The 20,000-nt window shown below is 39.4% G+C and overlaps 1 protein-coding gene across 10 annotated transcripts in view; it reads right to left on the bottom strand.

Moving 5' to 3' along the window:
* LOC115209683 (protein scribble homolog) overlaps positions 1 to 20,000 on the bottom strand; it is a 458,170-nt gene that overhangs the window by 335,746 nt on the left and 102,424 nt on the right. For all 10 annotated transcript variants that reach the window (XM_036501621.1, XM_036501616.1, XM_036501617.1 and 7 more), the window contains exon 5: positions 6,676 to 6,796. In XM_036501621.1, coding sequence (XP_036357514.1) covers positions 6,676 to 6,796 — 121 coding nt within the window. The remainder of the gene's footprint in view (positions 1 to 6,675; positions 6,797 to 20,000) is intronic.

The following is a 20,000-nucleotide window of genomic DNA, read 5'->3' as shown; positions in this document are numbered from 1 at the left end:
TCATGATGGTTCATATTGGTTATGACAACTGCTTAATGTTCTGTGAACACCCTAACAGTTTTAAGATGTGACATGGATAGTTGGAATGGGAACTATGAAGCTGTGGCCAGCAGGAAGGGATACAGAAGGTATTCTGGCTGCATCCACATGCCATATTTCATCTAACAACTGCTGAACAAAATGAAAGATCCAAGCAGAAGAATCAAGGTTTTAACAGAGATGAGTGTTGGAGTTGCCACCATAAAGCTAGCCTTGAATGAAGAACTTTGCTGCCACTCATACAAGAGGTGCAAGAGACAAATTCTGATGGCCAAGGAGAAATACATGACAAAGGCAAAGAGGCTTCTGAACAAGTTAAAGCATCCTGTTGAGCTGGGAATGATCTGGTTTTTCTCAGATAAAAAGAACTTCTACCAGGACCAGATGCACAACACCCAGAACAGCAAGTAGCTTGCCTACAATCCATGTGATATAAAACCGAGTTCATCCAATCTGTGATGATCTTTGGATGTGTCTCCAATGAGAGTGATGTCATGCTTCCTAAGTCTCAGTCCTTCATCCTCTTCTCAGACTCAACATCTGAAAACCATTTTGTCGTCACTTTCTCCCACATCTCCATGGATCTACCTCTTTCACAGGTTCCTTCCACATTTATAGATCAGTTCACATCTATACACATCACATGACCATACCAGCGCAGTCTTCCCTCTTGTACACTACATCTGTTGTCTCTTACCCTCAATTTCTTTCTCAAAATAATTACACTTTGTCATACATTACACATCTAGTGGAGCATATAGGCTTAATTTCTTTCAAGCCTTTGTACATCTTTAGCAGTCACAGCCTATGTTTTGCTATGTATTAATCAGATATTGTACAATTTGCCTTTTACTTGCAGGGAGAGGCCCTTTGTGACGAAAAAAAGTAATGGCTCTCTGAACTTTGCCCAGCTAATTCTTATTCTAGTTATTATGCTTTCAGAGTGACCTCTAACACTGCTAAGTTAGTCACCTAGATAACAAAAACTATCTACTACCTCTAAGGCTGTCCCTGTACATTTGAGGAAATCTATTTCCCACACATCCCTAGTGATCATTGTAGCTGCACATCTACCACAACAAAGAATACTTTCTCTGTTATGTTCCTGCGAGTCCATTGCACATCATGTGTCCATAGCTTGCACTGGGTACACTGAATAGAATTTCTACTTACACCTTTTCTACATACTCTGCAGGGCCATTTCCCTGAAGGGAGTAATAATTTGTTTGCTTTCCTGCTTACTAGTACTTTGCTAAATTAACTCTAAAGCCCTTAGATTCCAGTCCATGCTTCCATGCTTCTCTAACTCTAGGAAAGTTAGAGCATAGTGGAGCTCTCAAGGAAAGCCAGTTTTATATTCCTTTGGCCAGGAGGACTATGATAAACAAGAGGGGACTGATAACTGATCCTTAGTGGACCCCTATCTGTACACTGAATTTGTCACTGAACTCAATGCTGACTTTCACCTTACTGATAACACCCCTGTACATGGCTTGGACAACTCTCACCAACCACAAATCTTCTCTTGGCTTCTGCACCGACAACCAGGTGAATGATCGAGGGACCCTGGTGTATATATATATAACGGGAAGGTTTATGAAAATAAACAAAAGACAAAGGCAGATGGAGTACAAACAAACAAATGTCTTAGTATGGCACTCAGGAATAGAAATAGAACAAGTCTTTTACGTTTCGAGCCTACGCTCTTCGACAGAGAGATACACAGAAAAGAAACAAGGAGAGAAAAAAATGCATGTAGGAGCTAACGGTCTATCATGGCGTTCTGACTTCAGTCAGAGGTCAGACGCTAGAGGGATAGTAGGGGAGATAACAGAGTCAAGTGACTTCCAAAACGAAGGTGGCCCCAACACGAAGGTGCGTGTGTGTATAAGAGAGTATGTATGTGCATGTGAAAGAGGGCTGGTGGTCTGGACGTGTGTATGTATGTGTGGGTGTGGAGATATGGGGATGGGTGTGTGTTGTGATATATGTGTATGTATGTGTAGGTGTAAAGATGTGGGGATGGGTGTGTGGGTGGTGTGTTGTGACGTGATGTGTAATGTCGTATGGTGTAGTGTAGTGTGATGTTGTGGGGAGGTGGGGGGCAATAGAGGGGAAAGCCCATGTGGGGTGTGGGTTCGGCTGGGGTTGGGGGTTGTGTGGAGAGTGAGAGGGGGAGAGAAGAGAGAGGAGGGGAAGAGAGGAAGGGGGGAGCAAGGAGGAGGGGAGCAAGGAGGAGGAGGAAGAGGAGAAGAGGGGGAGAGGAGGAGAATGAGGCGGGATGAAGAGAAGGAGGAGGGGAGGGGGGGTGAGGGAGCAGAAAGAAGAGGAAGAGGGAAGAAGGGAAGAGGAGGGAAAGAGAGTAGCGGTGAAAAGATGAAGGACTGAAGAGAAGTAGGAATCGGGGGAGGTTAGATGAAAAGGAGGAGAGAGTTGAGCCCAAATGGCATAAAAGAGCGAAGAGAGAAGATTAATCCCTGTTCATGGCGCAAGCAGGAATCCGGATGGCCTCTGTGCAAGGACAATCCGAACACAGACAGGTGTTGCAAGGAGTGACTGGTGGAGTGGAAATGGCATGAGACTGGTGTGTCATTGGCGAGGCGGATATCTCGGATGTGTTCCGCGAACCGGTCAGCCAAGCGGCGTCCCGTTTGTCCGATGTACAGGGAATGGCAGAGAGAGCAGGAGATGCAATAGATGATATTGCTGGAGGTGCAGGTGAATGAGTCGATGATGGGTGCCGGTGAGGAGGGTGGTGTTGGAGAGGTAAGGGCAAGTGCGGCAACGTGGGTGGGAGCAGGGGAACGAGCCAGGTTGGGAGGTAGGGTCAGGGAAGAAGCTGTGGACCAAGAGGTTGCGTAGGTTATGGGCTCGTTTGAAGGAGGGGAGGGGTCGGTTAGGGAAGAGGTGTGAAGTGGACAGGTCGGACTGGAGATGCCGGAAAGCTCGAAGAATGGTGCGTTGGTGAGGTAGGGTGGTTGGGTGGTAAGGGAGGGGAAAAGGGAGCCGGGAGACTGCAGGGCGGGTTCGGGGGGAGAGAGCAGATGCACGATCTACGGAACGTGTTCTGGCAAGGGCGGTGTGGATAGTGGTGAGGGGGTATCCACATAGGATGAAGTGGCAAGCCATGAGTTGAGGATGAGTCTCAAAGTCATAGTCGTCACTACAGAGCCTACATAGACGGAGGAATTGGGAATAGGGGATGGAAAGCTTGATGTGTTTGTGGTGGGAGGAAGAGAAGTTTAGGTATGAGTGTTTGTAGTGAATGGAGGTGGTAAGAGTGGAGTGATGAATGCTGACCGAAATGTCGAGGAAAGAGACAGAGGTGTTGGAGATAGTGCTGGTGAAGTGGAGGGCAGGATGGAAGGATTGAATGAAAGAGAGAAAGGAGTCTAGATGTTCACGGGAGAGTGAGGTGGCACCGATAATGTCGTCAATGTAACGACCGTATAGTTCGGGAGTGGGACCAGTGAAACTAGAGAATATTTGGGCCTCAACATAGCCAACGAACAGGTTCGCATAGTTGGGGCCCATTCGCATTCCCATGGCCACTCCCGAGATCTGTTGGTAGAACTCGCCTGCGAACAAGAAGCAGTTAAGAGAAAGGACAAGTTCGGCCAGACGAATGAGTGTGGAGGTGTTGTGTTCGGGGTTGCGGCGGAGGTTGAGAAAGTGTTGAAGTGCCTGCAGTCCTTCGTGGTGAGGGATGACGGTATAGAGGCTCTGGATGTCCATTGTAAAAAGGAGTTTGGAGGAGCCGGGAGGAAAGGAGAAAGAGTTGAAAAGCCAGAGAGCATGGTTGGTGTCGTAGATGTGGGAGGGAAGAGACGCCACTAGGGGGGCAAGGACACGGTCGAGGTATTTTGAGATGAGCTCTGTGGGGCAGAGACAATGGGCGGCCAGGGTTGTTGAGTTTGTGGATTTTGGGGAGGAAGTAAATGGTGGGGGTGCGTGGGGTTTGGACAATGAGATTGGATGTGGTGTGGGGGAGACGGGAGGACGAGATGAGGTCATGGACAGTAGAGGATACCATCTGTTGGTAGCTAAGCGTGGGGTCAGAGGACAAAGGGGAGTAGAAGGAGGTGTCATTGAGTTGGCGGAGCGCCTCGGCCCTGTAGAGGTCCACGCGCCACACCACCACAGCTCCACTCTTGTCGGCCAGTTTGATGACAATATCAGCGCGCTATCGGAGGGAACGAAGAGCCGAGAGCTCGGCCGGGGAGATGTTGAGGCGGCGGTGGCGCCTGGAGAAGTTGAACCGCTCCAACATGCGCTGACAGGCACCCGCGAAAAGATCCACTGCTTGGAACTGGCCAGGGGCAGGCGTCCACTGGGATGGTCGGCAGCCCAAGTCAGTGAAGCAGTCCTCATCGTTGGATGCAGGTGGTATGTCGCGGAAAAACGCACCTAACCAGATGCGGCGCACAAAGCTGTGGACATCAGCACGCGTCTGGAACTCCTTACAGGATGGAGTGAGGTGGGGGGAAACGCAGACCCCTACTGAGGACGGAGCGTTCCGCCACAGAGAGGGGAAGATCTGGGGGAATGGTAACAACAGAAGGAAGTGGAGAAGGGGTGGATGGAATAGAAGTAGGAGGAGTGGTAGGGCTGGTGGAGGTCTGAGGGTGAGGGAGTGGGGGTTGTTAGGATGGACAGTGGGATTAGGTGTGGGTGGGTTGAGCCTATCAGGAGGGGAGAAGGGTAGTGGAGGAGTTGGGGTGGTGGCGTCGGGTGTGATGGAATGGAGGAGTGATTGGAGTTTACGAAGTTTGGTATTGGCAAGAAATTGATGAAAGAGGTGATTTAAATGGATAATGAAGCGTAACGTGTTTTGAGCATGGAAGGGCGGCAGAGAGGAGAAAAAGATGGAAAAAGCAGGAGGGAGAAGGCAGTCGATGGCATGTATTTTAGAGAGATTGGAGCGAATGGTGGCACGCATAAGGCGGTAAGATGTGGTACGGAGTATGGGTAGGATGGATGAAGCAGAGTGGAGAGCAGTGTGGAAATGGAGGCGGAAACCTTTAGGGATGAGGCGGTGATGTAGGCAGCGGCTTAGAAAAGAGACATGGCTAGAGAAGCGGGTTTTTTTAAAAAGGAGCAGGGAGAGGTTAATGGATGGCTGAAAGCAGTTTGAAGGAAGTAGGCGGAGGTATTCTTTCAGACGATGGTGGAGAGTGAGGAGGTAAGATTTATAATCCGGCATGGTGGAATAGCGAAAAAAAAGACAATCGTTCGAAAAAAAACTAGATAAAAAAAAGGCAGTAGGACCAGAAAATAAAGGCGAAGAAGATGGGACAAATAGAAAAAGGAAAGAAAAGAAAGGAAGCACAGAGAGAGAGAGGGAGGCAAAAATAAGCAGGTGCAAGCAGAGAAAACAGAGTATGGACATCCAGAGAAGGAAGAAACGACAGAAAGAAGGACAAAAAAATACAGGAAAATGTGGAAAGTATGAAATGAATGTAAAAAAATAATAAATAATATATGAGAAAAATAAAACGAGAAAAATGAAAACGAAAGGGACAGTTTATACGAACAAGTTCAAGGTTAAAAGTGTAGACGTCGTGGTGTATTTCAAGGATTTCACATCAATAACAAAGTCACTTTGATCCGTGTAGGAGAGGTGCAGCCATATATATATATATACGTTTAAATATTTATTGTGCAAGATTTTTTATGTGAAGTCGTGTGTTGAAACAGATATTGTTATATTTCGGAATGGCTGACGGTTAGTAAGGAGAGACACAAATACGAAAGAAGTAAACAAAGGACCACTGATGCGGTCACAGGAGTATGACGAAAGAACTCTGGCCGAAATAAGATTAAGATTAATGTAAAAAATAAATAACACCAAATATATAGTGCGTGTGTTTTTATTGGCTAAACTGGCAAAATGACCATTCCGAAATATATATATATATATATATATATATATATATATATAGGGTAAACAGATTTTGTGTTTGCCATCTCTGATCATGTTGTGAAGCAGCTCTGTAGGGATTTCAGCCCCTTCCTCATGAAGTATTATCTGTTTAGCAGCTACCACCACACATCAGGAAGTGATTTCAAAATTTTGTGGTGTCTCAAATTCTCTTTACACCACTGAGTCACTTGTGATATGAATGCACATCATTCTCCAGCAACAATACCAATCAGACATCACATTCAAATCTGCCTGAATTTATTGCAAATGAACAGATATGTTATTGCTCACAACAAAAAAATACATAAGCTATGCAATCTTTACCCAATATATTCCCTTGACTGTCAGTATAATTGACTACTACAGGAATGCGTGATAATGTCATTCCTTCTAGTGAGGACTGAGATCAGAACAGTGTAGTATCAAACTATGAAGCAGGCAAATCTCTATAGATTTGCCTTTCCAACCAGTTTTGCTAAATATCAGCATTTACAAAATCATCTATCTAGCAACATGTCTAAGATGGAATTTATAATTTTCTTTTAATTTGAAACTTTCAAATCTGCCCCCCCCCCAAAAAAAAATCCAGCAATCACAATCATTGCCCTTGTGGCAATTAAAATGGAAATCTGGTAGAAAAACAAAATGAAAAGAAATTTCAAATGGTGATGAAATTATTGGTGTTTAGTATAGATGAATAAAGGGGTACATACCAAGATTTCAATTTCATTGCTGCCGAGATCGAGATTCTCAAGCTTACTTAACTGGGCTAGTGATGGTGGTAATGTCTTTAACAAGTTCTCTCTTACTTCCAAGGAGACCAAGTTGCAAAGGCTGAAATTCAAAAAGGTGAAATTTCTCTCAGCATATACAAAATGAGTGTAGGTAAAAGTTAACTTGACCCTAGTCAATGAAACACTGAGAGAATCATTGCAGTTGAAATCCTAAGACAAAAAAATTTAAAGTTTCAAAAGTCATTTAACCCTTCAGTATTGAAACTGGCCATACCAAGCCAAAATATTCTACTTATTTTATGCTTAAACTAACCAGATAGAGCCTCTCAAACCTAGCTTACTATGTCATTCTAAAAACAAATAATCATTTCAATAAAATCTTGAAGGCATAAGATAATGCATGATTAATACAAAACAATGTGAATAAATATACATTACATTTGACAGAGTAATCTGAGTGCTAATTGGTTAAAATGAGTACTTCTAATCACCAATGAACCATTAAAAGGTCATAAACTGGGTTTTAAGGAAAACTCATGATAGGGTAGGGGGAATCAATTTTATAAAACAATAGTCTGCAAGTGGATTCAAGAAAAAATACCTAAAGATACATACATACCAATACATAAACTTATTTTTCTCATCCTTGATTGAAATTGACTTTTAGTTAAACACTTATCATTAAGCAGTATTTTGTGGTTAATAGTGCAATGCATTTTGATTATAAGTAATTCGTCATCTTGGATTTTATGTTCTTACTGAATAGTTAGAAAAGTAGTCAATTTTACTTTTCTGGTTCTATTGTTTCATAGATCAAAACATGTTGGAAATTTAATTCTTTAATTCTAACCTTACTTTTCACTATGTGTATAATAAATTTTATGGCAGTGTTTAAGGAGTGCTGAATAAATCCGTCAGCAACAATAAGTGAGAATGAAATGTCCAATGGAAATCAAACTGAACAGCATTAATTTGGAATGGAATTCTTTACTTACTGAATCAATCATCCACACTAACTACACTCAAATGGACAAGCCAATGAGTGAGTATCTACATGGTTGCTCAACCAACAAGAAATAGCCAAATCTCTCTCAAATCATAATCATACAGTTTAAAAGAAAAGGTGGAGATAACTGTATAATGTGTCCTAGATACACAACTGGAAGAAAATAATGGGGTGGTTATAACTAAAATATCTTTGATTATTGATCAGGACATATCTGACACAAAACAATGAAGTACTCAATGGAAAATGCACAGAGTCCATGTGTTAAAAAATGGTGTTAGCAGCTTAGTAATAGAATACTAGAATTCATAGTTTAGCATGTTGATACAAATTGCATCTAAAACTATTTGCTTTACTGGCCATGAAAATTAAAAGAGATAAAAAGAGAAAACTGCCAACTGACATTGGAAACCGTAAATTCTAGGAGGATATTTCTCTGGCATATTTGTGTAATTACTAAACAAATTGCATAGCACAAGAGACAAAGACTTGAAATACAATCTGAATATTTTTCAGTTACGCATTCTATCACCCAGTCAGTCATTATGCAGCTGCTTTATTGTATATAGATTATCCAATTTTCATATTATACAAACAGCCTTTATTCAAACTAGTATACTTCAGTTAATTAAGAAAGCTAGAATTCAAAGCAGTCATCAATAACTATTGTCGATAACAATTACCAAAATGTCCTTATTTATTAACAACTTATTACCATTAGTAGGAACTTTACTTTTCAATGTGTTTTCATATAATACACATATTGTAACACAACCTCTTATATAGGATATTGATTAATCACTTGATAAATACTTTGATTTCAGGCAGCAAAAAGGACCTGTTTAAAATACAAAGAAACTGTTGGCTCTTTATAAACATAAAGGTGTAAGATCTATAGATGATTTAAACAGATATACTTCAAACTGAAGAGTATGTTAAGATTCACAAATAACAATTTTCAAAAAAGGTTGGCATCTAGATGAGCTAGAGAGTGTAGAATTAACTAAAACAAGCACTAGCATAAGTTTCATCACATAGCCTAGAAGCCAGTATGTCAATAGCTGTACTACTACTTTGATAAGCGCCATGCATAAAACTCTCAGGTTGAGGAACTTCCTATGTTTACTACCAATCAAAAACTATATACACACTCGTGAACTGAATTCTATTGTTTATTGCACCAAACATATATCACCCCGCCCTCTCTCTCAATGGATGAGATCCAGAAATGCTCAATAAAGAAAACATAGTACTCCTCAAATGATTTGAACTTATACTCCAAAATCTTTATCGAGGACTAAGTCTGCAAAGTAAAGGGTGGCTATAAAATGAATCCAGGTGAGCTGATATAGAGATAGCGATGCAAATAAACAAAAACACAGTCAGGCTTGACATATATATATATATAAGGATATGCAGAGGGAGAAACAAAAACTGAAAATGAACATTCATGCATAAGCATTTACTTCATCATCATCATCATCGTCGTCGTTTAACGTCCGCTTTCCATGCTAGCATGGGTTGGACGGACTTAAATATATAAATCTGTTCTGTAATATAAATATATATTTGCAGAACAGATTTACATGAAGTACAAAAGGTACAGAAAACTACGGGAGAGGGTATGGTATGTCGGGGACTAGAATTATGTAAGTGTTGTAATGTTGGCAGATGGACTATGCAAAAAGTTGAGAATATGCAACCAATAGTAAGTGCATATAAACATTACCGTAAATTCGGCCTTCGTTTTCAAGCTGGAAAGATTAGTCTCACTAACATAAGCAGAGTTGGGAAAGATAGAAATCTTTCTAGTCATGCAAAAAGTAAAATTTATCATTTAAATGCTGAATATATCAGGGAAGATTTAGTATACAAGGGTTATGTTAGAAGGAAATTCATATTTTTATATTGGTGCAAGCTTGACAAATTTCAAGGTGAGACTGGCAAATCATTTAGCTTCATTTAAAGAAAGAGAGAAAATGTATAGCACAAGCTTAAGTGTGTTTATTTGGTCCCTTAAGGATAGAAAAGCTAACTTTAACCCTTTCGTTACTATATTTCTGACCAAAATACACCCCTTATGTGTTTCAATTAATTTCTAACGTAATCATAAATTTAGTCTGGTTTCATTAAACAACTATAACTTTTTTATTTATCAATATATTAACATGAATTTTGGAAGATAATTTAATGAAATGTTCTCAACCAATTCTATACTATAATTTTTGTCACAAAGTGACTCTAATTGCAGGTAGATACAGGTAAATTCAACAAAATATAAAATTATTAAAATTTTGTTCAAACATCGCTATAGAAAATGGGTTATTAGCTAATATTCAATTGGGTATACAACAAAATTTTACGATAGAATTTGTTATTCTAGGTAACTTTCTGATACAGATAATAATATTTATGGCAAAATAGTCTTAATTTCATTTAAGGTTATGGGAAACCACAAAGTATCCTTTCTTTCGTTTTGTTTACGTTTAGCGTAACGGTTCGTTTCCGCCGTAATGATTTCAAATAGGCTCATTCGAAAAAGTAAATAGAAATAGTCTAAGGCTTTACTCTTCCGGGAAAGTCTGTGGCTTGGTCCAGTTTCTTCAGAAAAATCACCGAAAGAAACAGCTTTTAAATTTTCACTCCATTCAGGTGCCAATTCATTTTCTTTATCGCTGTCGGAGCTCTCGGATTCACTGTTTTCACTTTCGGAAAATGAAACATCAGATTCATTATCAAATACCACATGCTTTTTTTTTTCAGTTATAGAGTTAGATTTATGAAGGTCTTCAGTAGAAAATCCTTCGAATTCTGACTCACTGCTTGATATAATGAAATTCGTATCCATTTTTTGTCAGAATTACAAATTTTGAAAACACAATAGGAACAAATTTCAGAAAAACATCTCCCAAAATTCACGGAATTAAAATTACACTTCAATTTTTGTACAAAACTGTAGTTGAACTCTTTACGAAGTATAATACGTGTTTTCACGAATGTACTAAAGAGATTTGCTCTGATATTCTCATTTAAATATGAATAGGTAAATTTGGGCGGCTTTGGGTGGTTTGGTCACATTAACCAAAATTTTTTTGGGGTGGTTTTGGGCGGTTTGGTATCGAAAGGGTTAAAATAGAATGGAAAATAATAGGTGTAGCTGAACCTTACATAATCAGGGGGGAAAGATATTGATAAATACTTCGGTTTCAGGCAGCAAAAAGAACCTATTTAAAATACAAATTATCTGTCAACCTTTAAAAACATATAGTGTAAGATTTAACACAGATGTAATTTCTGCATAGAAGAGATATTCCGTATTTTCATGGCTAAACACCGGTTGTTTAACTGTAAGCAGGAACAAGCCCTAAGATGTTCACATCTCTACTGAAGGGCTTTCAAATTCTTCCATGGAAGAGACCTATTATTTAGTAACTACAACGTAAATAGGAAGTGCCTGGGTTTACATGGTAAATGCCAGTGTAATATCTGATGTGACTATACCAAGTAGTAATCGGTATTCTCCGTAAGTAAAACAACATTTTAAAAATTCTTGCAATACATGTAGGACAACAAAACAACATCTGATCTAAAGGTTGATTTATACAAAGAAAAAATTTCAAATTGGCCTCAAAAGTAAGTTCTTCATACAACACATATTTTGCAGCCAGTAGTTATACATGATATCTGAAGATCACTAATTCATAATTCACCTAAGGCTATGGTTTAAAAAAAAATATTTGACTTAATTAAATGTCTAGTATTCTTATTTCAAAGCTCAAACTTAAAGTCGAGATAAGGTCAACTGCATATGAGACTTTAGAAGTGCATTAGGTTTCCAAATCTTCCTCTTAAATTCTTTTCACTCACAAACTATAGTAATCAAGCAAAATAACACTAGCCAAGGTTACATACACTTAGTTCACTTTGGACCACATCCTCGCAAGGACTTTGGGTAAACTTGCAGTTGAAAGTGACTGGATGCAAATGCAACTACAAGTTGTCTATGTAGCATAAACATATAAATTTAAAGCTAATATGCTGTCCAACTGATTGAAGAAAGAAATGTGCAGATATACTGATCTCTATATTAATTATAATTGTCTTGAATATACATGCAATAAAATATTTCTAATCCTGCGAAAGGAACCCAGGACTTACCCACTGAATGAATTACAGAGGGACTGCTGAAAACCAATAAACATAGGTGCTCTTTACAACTCAATGCAGTAAACTAGAACCCAGATTATAATGGAGTGCTTGTACAGTACCCACTCTCTCTCTCTTTTACTCTTTTACTCATTTCAGTCATTTGACTGCGGCCATGCTGGAGCACCGCCTTTAATCAAGCAACTCGACCCCGGGACTTATTCTTTTGTAAGCCCAGTACTTATTCTATCGGTCTCTTTTGCCGAACCGCTAAGTTACGGCGACATAAACACACCAGCATCGGTTGTCAAGCAATGCTAGGGGGACAAACACAGACATACAAACACACACACACATATATATATATATATATATATATATATATATATATATATATATATATATATATATATATATATATATATATATATATATATATATATATATATATATATATATATATATATATATATATATATATATATATATATATATATATATATATATATATATATAATACTAAGCAATTAAGGGTTTAGCAACGAATTGCCTTACCACACACCGAATTTAGAAATAGCAGTCAAAGAGATTATAGCTATTTCTTCTACTAAAAGGGAGATCACAGTAAAGGCACAGCATTTGAAACTACTTGGTGTAATTGATAATTATTCCAAATTAATTAATTTCACCCTTCATTGTTTATATATATATATATATTTATATATATATATTATATATATATATTATATATATATATATATATATATATATATATATTATATATATATACATACATATATATGATGGGCTTCTTTCAGTTTCCGTCTACAAAATCCACTCACAAGGCTTTGGTCGGCCCGAAGCTATAGCAGAAGACACTTGCCCAAGGTGCCACGCAGTGGGACTGAACCCGGAACCATGTGGTTGGTAAACAAGCTACTTACCACACAGCCACTCCTGCGCAGATATTTTAACCCAATCTAACACATCATGCCCATATCTTCAAAAGAGAGTTAGTGTAAATGAGATCTAGTTTGGATTTGTGTCAGGCAGGAGCATAACTGATGCTCTGTTCCTGGTTAGGCAACTGCAGGAGAAATACTTAGTCAAACTTAAAACTCTGGATCTGGCTTTTGTCAACAGGGAGAAAGCCTTTGACAGAATTCCCTGCTCCTTTATCTGTTGGTCAATGCAGAAGCTATGGATAGATGATGAGTGGTTGGTGAGAGATGTACAAGCCATATACAGGGATGCCGTCAGTAAGGTGAAAGTTGGCAATGCCTATAGCAATGAATCCACAGTATAAGCAGGGTTCACCAAGGATCAGTCCCCAGACCCTCTTGTTCATCATTGCCCTCTGCTGATTACCTTGCTCTTATAACCAAAACACTACCAGCACTAAAGAAGAAATTTCAAATGTGGAAGCAAGCTCTAGAATCAAAGGACCTAAGATTTAATCTAGCAAAAACCAAAATCTTAATAAGTAGAACATACAAATCACAAATCCCTTCAGGTAGAAGGCACTGCTTGATCTGTAGAAAAGGCATAGGTAAAAACTCCATAAGATGTACCCAGTGTATGCTATCATCATCGTTTAGCGTCCGCTTTCCATGCTGGCATGGGCTGGACGGTGCAACTGGGGTCTGGGAAGCCAGAAGGCTGCACCAGGCCCAGTCTGATCTGGCAATGTTTCTACGGCTGGATGCCCTTCCTAACGCCAACCACTCCATGAGTGTAGTGGGTGCTTTTTACGTGCCAGGCGAGGCTGGCAAACGGCCACGATCGGATGGTGCTTTTTATGTGCCACCGGCACGGAGGCCAGGCAAGGCTGGCAAACGGCCACTATCGGATGGTGCTTTTTACATGCCACCGGCACGGAAGCCAGTCAGGGCGGCGCTGGCAACGGCCATGTTCGGATGGTTCTCTTATGTGCCACCAGCACTGGTATCACAGCTACAATTTCCATTGATGTTGATCGATTTTGATTTTTTGATTTTCACTTGCCTCAACAGGTCTTCACAAGTTGGGTTTTGTGTCCCAAGAAGGAAAGGTATGCATAAGTGGACTGAGGCCATGGGTGATGGTCTCACTTGTCCTGCCGGGTCTTCTCACACACAGCATACTTCCAAAGGTCTCAGTCTCTAGTCATTTCCTCGGTGAGACCTAAAGTTCGAAGGTCGTGCTTCACCACCTCATCCCAGGTTTTCCTGGGTCTGCCTCTTCCACAGGTTCCCTCAACAGCTAGGGTGTGGCACTTTTTCACACAACTATCTTCATCCATTCTCACCAGATGGACATACCAGCGCAAACGTCTCTCTTGCACACCGCAACTGATGCTTCTTAGGTCCAACTTCTCTCTCAAGGTACTTACACTCTGTCGAGTATGAACACTGACATTACACATCCATCGGAGCATACTGGCTTCATTTCTTGTGAGCTTACGCATATCCTCAGCAGTCACGGCCCATGTTTCACTGCCATGTAGCATGGCTGTTCGTACACAAGCATCATACAGTCTACGTTTTACTCTGAGCGAGAGGCCTTTTGTCCCTAGCAGAGGTAAGAGCTCTCTGAACTTTGCCCAAGCTATTCTTACTCTAGCAGCTACACTTTCAACACACCCGCCCCCGCTACTGACTTGGTCAAAATGTGCAGTAATATCAGAGGAAGGTTAACAGGTAAAATAGTTTTTGTGTGTGGAAGGTGCAGAAGTAGACTGGAATAAACACTGGAAATGTACAGAAAATAGATTCCATCAAATGCCAGGGGAACTAGAAGTAGTTGATAGCTTCCATTATTTAGGTGAGCAAGTCAGTGGTGGAGGTGGATACTCTGAAAGCATAGCTGCTAGATTAAGAATAGGCTGAGCAAAGTTCAGAGACCTCCTTCCTCTGTTGGTAACTAAGGGCCTCTCCCTCAGAGTGAAAGGCAGATTGTATGATACCTGTGTGTGAACAACCATGCTACATGACAGTGAAACATAGGCTGTGACTGCCAAGGATATATATAGGTTTGAAAGAAATGAAGCTAGTATGCTTCACTAGATGTGCAATGTCAGTGTGCATGTATGACAGAACCTAAATGTCTTCAGAGAAAAGTTGGGTGTGAGAGGCATTAGATGTGGTGTGCAAGAGAGATGAGTGCATTGGTACAGGTACAGAAGTTTATCATTGACTAGGTATTTCTCCTGCAGTTGTCTTACCGGAAGTATAGCATCAATGGTGCCGTGCCCTGGCACAAAACCAAATTCACTGATGTGGCCAATGGCAGCACCACCCGTGCCAGTGGAACATTAAAAGCACCATCCCAGCATATCATTGCAAGGGTTGCTGGCTGGCTCCTGTGCCAGTGGCACATAAAAAGCATCATTTGAGCCAGGGTCGCTGGACTGGCTCCTGTGTGGGTGGCACATAAAAAACATCATTTGAGCCAGTGCCGCTGGACTGGCCCTTGTGCAGGTGGCACGTAAAAGCACCCACTATACTCTTAGAGTGGTTGGTGTTAGGAAGGTATCCAGCTGTAGAAACTCTGGCAGATCAATTTGGAGCCTCGTGCAGCAATCTGGCTCACCAGTTCTCAATCAAACCGTCCAATCCCATGCCAGAAAAAGAATATAAAATAGTTCACTATTACAGAGTTGGCAGAATTCTTTGCCTTTATCTTAAGGGAATGAAATGGAGAGAATTAACCAATCTAAATTAAATTTTTTATTAGGGTCTTTTAGATACCAAATTAATTTACTAAGCCCTGCACTGTTACATTTATTCCTATCCCTAAATGTAGAGAAATGATTAGAAATTCTTTTAGATAACTGAGAAGAAAAACTACCTATATAAAAAAAGACATCAGTACCTGAAGTAATTTTACACTGGTAAATAGAGTTTTTAATCTTAGAATTACTGGACATAAACTTAATTCTGTTGGAATTGACTTCAGAGACAATAACCTTGTTATTAATATTTCTAGGGAGATGGAGGTATTAGCTAAATTAATGTTAGTATTAGTAAATGGATTCTTCTTTAACAGACTAATATTATTATGCGAGGAGATAATTTGTAAGAGATTTTTTTTTTTTGTTGGAAAAACCAATCTTAACCATGTGTCAGTTGATAATAGAGTAATACCAAGAATTTTTTGGAAAATTCCTAATAATAGCTTCCAGAAACTGGAAAGGAAGATTAGATCTAATTTGCCTCCCCTAAGGAATAATCAACCAAATAGTTTTGTTATTACTTGCCTTATTTTTAGTGTAACTATCTTTAAAAGACATCGATTTACCTTTAGAATGAAAAAAATAAGAGTTTAAATAAGGGTTATCTCCCTTCCTCTGTTTGGTGTTGGTGTATAAATTAAAATTGATATCATTTATATCTTTACAATTAGATTTCATGTCTCCATTATTAAAGGTAGAATAAGATTAAATGGAATTAATGTAGGTAACTTCATCTGTATAACCTGCTTTAAGTAAGGCAGAATTATAAAATTCAGCCTTGTCATTGAAAATGTCAACATTAGTAGATTACTTCTAAATGAAATATTCTTAACTAAGTTCTTAGTGATTGCCCTAGAATGATTACTGAATTGGCTAATATACTTAAGATTGGTCGATGGTTTGTGGTATGGGAAGTACGAATTGTGTAAGTTAAGTGTAATATCTAAAAAGTTGGCTTTCGTTACATCATCATCAAAAACAATGCTTAAGCCCATTCTATGGAAAAACTTAACGAAACTATTCTTAACCTTTTGTACTTTTTGGTCAGAAACATTTTGAAGGTAAAGTAAACAATCATCACGATATAGAGTTTCATTGATGCTTGGGAACAGGTCTGCCATTTCATTAAGTATATATATATATATACATATATATACAGACTAAATCAGCTACTTGTGCTGAATCAGAACTTCCCATTGTAACATCAAATCCATCAGGTGTGTCTTTACGGACCCACATCTTATTGTCAAACTTTGATAGATTTTCTGGAGGCCAACGCAACATTAATTTCTTCCCTGTTGAGACCAGCTTTGTTATGAGCAAGCCAAAGTGCCTTATTAAGTACTATTGGGTTGATGGAGGAACAAAAACTAGAAATGTCTAACTGGATAAACTTAGTGCTCCTCTTATTAGGAATAGAACTAAACCACTTGACGACCTGGAATGAATTGGACCATAAACTAAGCATTAATTTTTTAACTAAGGCAGATATATTTTTACTAAGTACACCAATGTCAGAGCTAGAAGTACAGATAAGTCTTAAGGATGTGTTATTAAAAAAAAATTTGTTTATGATCTTTCAAAATAAAACGAGGTTCTGTCTTCATCTGTAAGGTGTACCTCTCCATAATTTTCTTAGCCTCAAGGTTGGCTTTCCTGAGGACACCTTTACTGGTAGTCCTATCGTTTTTTTTTTAATTTCTATTTTAAGCAGTTCCAAGTAATAGTCCTTGGTAAGTTTGTACAAAATTCCTGTTTTATCTGATTGAACCATGGTATTAATTTCCTTGGTGATATTGTGAAGATACCTCAGATGTTTATTCCTTAGCGGTGATGGGTGAAATTTTACATTTCTCACAATAGACCATAGATCATCTTCAAACTGGAGAATTATTTTTAGATTTAAATAATTTCTTAAATTCAGAGGTTATGTCATTAGTGGGCTGTTGAAGAAAAAGGTGAGCCATCGGATATGGTGAATAAAGAAATTTGTCTTATTACTAAGTTGCTTAAGGAAAGCATTCTTTGAGGGAATGGGTATATCCATAAGAGATGTGTTTATATTAAAGGCGCAGGAGTGGCTGTGTGGTAAGTAGCTTGCTAACCAACCACATGGTTCAGGGTTCAGTCCCACTGCGTGGCATCTTGGGCAAGTGTCTTCTGCTATAGCCCCGGGCCGACCAATGCCTTGTGAGTGGATTTGGTAGACGGAAACTGAAAGAAGCCTGTCGTATATATGTATATATATATACATATATATATATATATATATATATGTGTGTGTGTGTGTGTGTGTGTGTGTGTGTGTGTTGTGTGTGTGTCTGTCCCCCTAGCATTGCTTGACAACCGATGCTGGTGTGTTTACGTCCCCGTCACCTAGCAGTTCGGCAAAAGAGACCGATAGAATAAGTACTGGGCTTAGAAAGAATAAGTCCCGGGGTCGATTTGATCGACTAAAGGCGGTGCTCCAGCATGGCCGCAGTAAAATGACTGAAACAAGTAAAAGAGTAAAAGAGTACCTCCATATGTGTTAACTATTTTATTAGCAGGTGATATGGAAACCTCGTTGAAATATATAGAAATAGATACGTGTATTTTTCCCTTCTTTACAATTAACATGGAAAAAATAAACATTTACCAGGGTAGCAAAAAATCACACAAATAAAAAGGGTGTAAAACTTTGTTTTTAAAAGTAGAATCTCTGAGTTTATGTGAAATATTTTGTATAATATACATAAATAATTAAATGGAGTTAAACACAGGTGCTATTCAAATTCTTTTACTTCCGACACATGTTTCGAAGATATCACCAGTATTATTCCAAAGGAATAAAATGCAATAAAATACATACACACACACACACACATATATATATATATAGATAGATAGATACACATATATACATATAAAAATACATACATACACACACACATATCTATATATATAAAACTCAACTTGTGTGTCTGTGTGTTTAACTTCCCGGCACATCTCCTCCTAGCCAACAAATCGTAGAACCACCAAAAATGGGTCACTTAAAGTTTAGACGAATGAAAATTGAACTGCGCTATTTCTGTTCCGAAATTCATCTCGCCAGTGCAAAAATCGATAATGTGCTTGTTTAGGCTTTATCCCATGCATTGAATAGTGAACTTTACTCAGTCAGCTGTTTGACGTGAACTGTGTTCACCACGCGTGCAAGCATGCATAAATTGCATGAAAAATAAAAAATCAAGATATAAAAACGAATCGCCGTAAACATTGTAGAAATTCGACAAAGAAATGAATTTTCAGGATGTAGCCTGGAGGGTTTTTTCATATTAATCGTTTGGACTTTGTGAACACATACCAATTGTTTTCACAACATTTTTAACACTTTGAATTAAATGTGACCATTTTGTGTTGAGTCTGCAGTTTGAATCACTTTAACCAAATTTTAGCAGGCCGAATTTTTGATCATCATGATACATTGCCAGCAACTCCCTGAAACTCTCCCCTGAAATCCCCGTTGAGAAATACTGATCTAAAAGAATAATTCAACAATGCAATTATATGATCAACAAAAATTTATGAAACGCTTCTACATACTTCCTATTGAGGAAATGGAACACATAAACGCAAAAATTGAGGGCATTAAATGCTTGATTTTAAAACCAAAATAATTGAATTTTGATTGAACTTCATCCAAGTTTAGCTTAATTCACGCGTGCATAGAACGCACGAGCTGGACAATACTGCTAGTATATATATATACATACATATATCTTTACATGTATATATATCATCATCATCATGTTGTTTAACGTCCGTTTTCCGTGCTAGCATGGGTTGGATGGTTCGACCGGGGTCTGGGAAGCCAGGAGGCTGCACCAGGCTCCAGTCTGATCTGGCAGTGTTTCTACAGCTTGATGCTCTTCCTAATGCCAACCACTCCGTGAATGTAGTGGGTGCTTTTTACGTGCCAGGGGAGGCTGGCAGCGGACACGATTGGTTGGTGCTTTTTACGTGCCTCCGGCAAAGAAGCCAGTCAAGGTGGCGCTGGCATCGGTCACATTCGGATGTTGCTTTTTACATGCCACCGACACAGGTATCACAACCACAATTTCCATTTGATATTTATTTTGATGTCGATGTACTTGATTCAATAGGTCTCCTCAAGCACAGCAGGTCACCCTACGATCCAAGGTAAGCCCCAGCAGGTCGTTCTGCAATCCAAGGTACTTTGGATGGGCTGGGACTATGGGAAACTGGTGCAGGAAACAGCCATAAACTCACATTATTTGTCGGGTCTTAGCAGTCACAGCATATCTCCAGAGATCTCGGTCTTTTGTCATTGCCTCTGTGAGGCCCAATGTTCGAAGGTCATGCTTGACCACCTCATCTCATGTCTTCCTGGGTCTACCTCTCCTCCAGATGCCTTCAACTGTTTGGGAGTGGCACTTC

The sequence above is a fragment of the Octopus sinensis genome, linkage group LG3 (genome assembly GCF_006345805.1).
Source record: "Octopus sinensis linkage group LG3, ASM634580v1, whole genome shotgun sequence".
In the NCBI taxonomy this organism is placed as follows: domain Eukaryota; kingdom Metazoa; phylum Mollusca; class Cephalopoda; order Octopoda; family Octopodidae; genus Octopus; species Octopus sinensis.
Note: the sequence above shows the minus strand (reverse complement) of the source record. Positions and strands in the feature narration are given on the sequence as shown.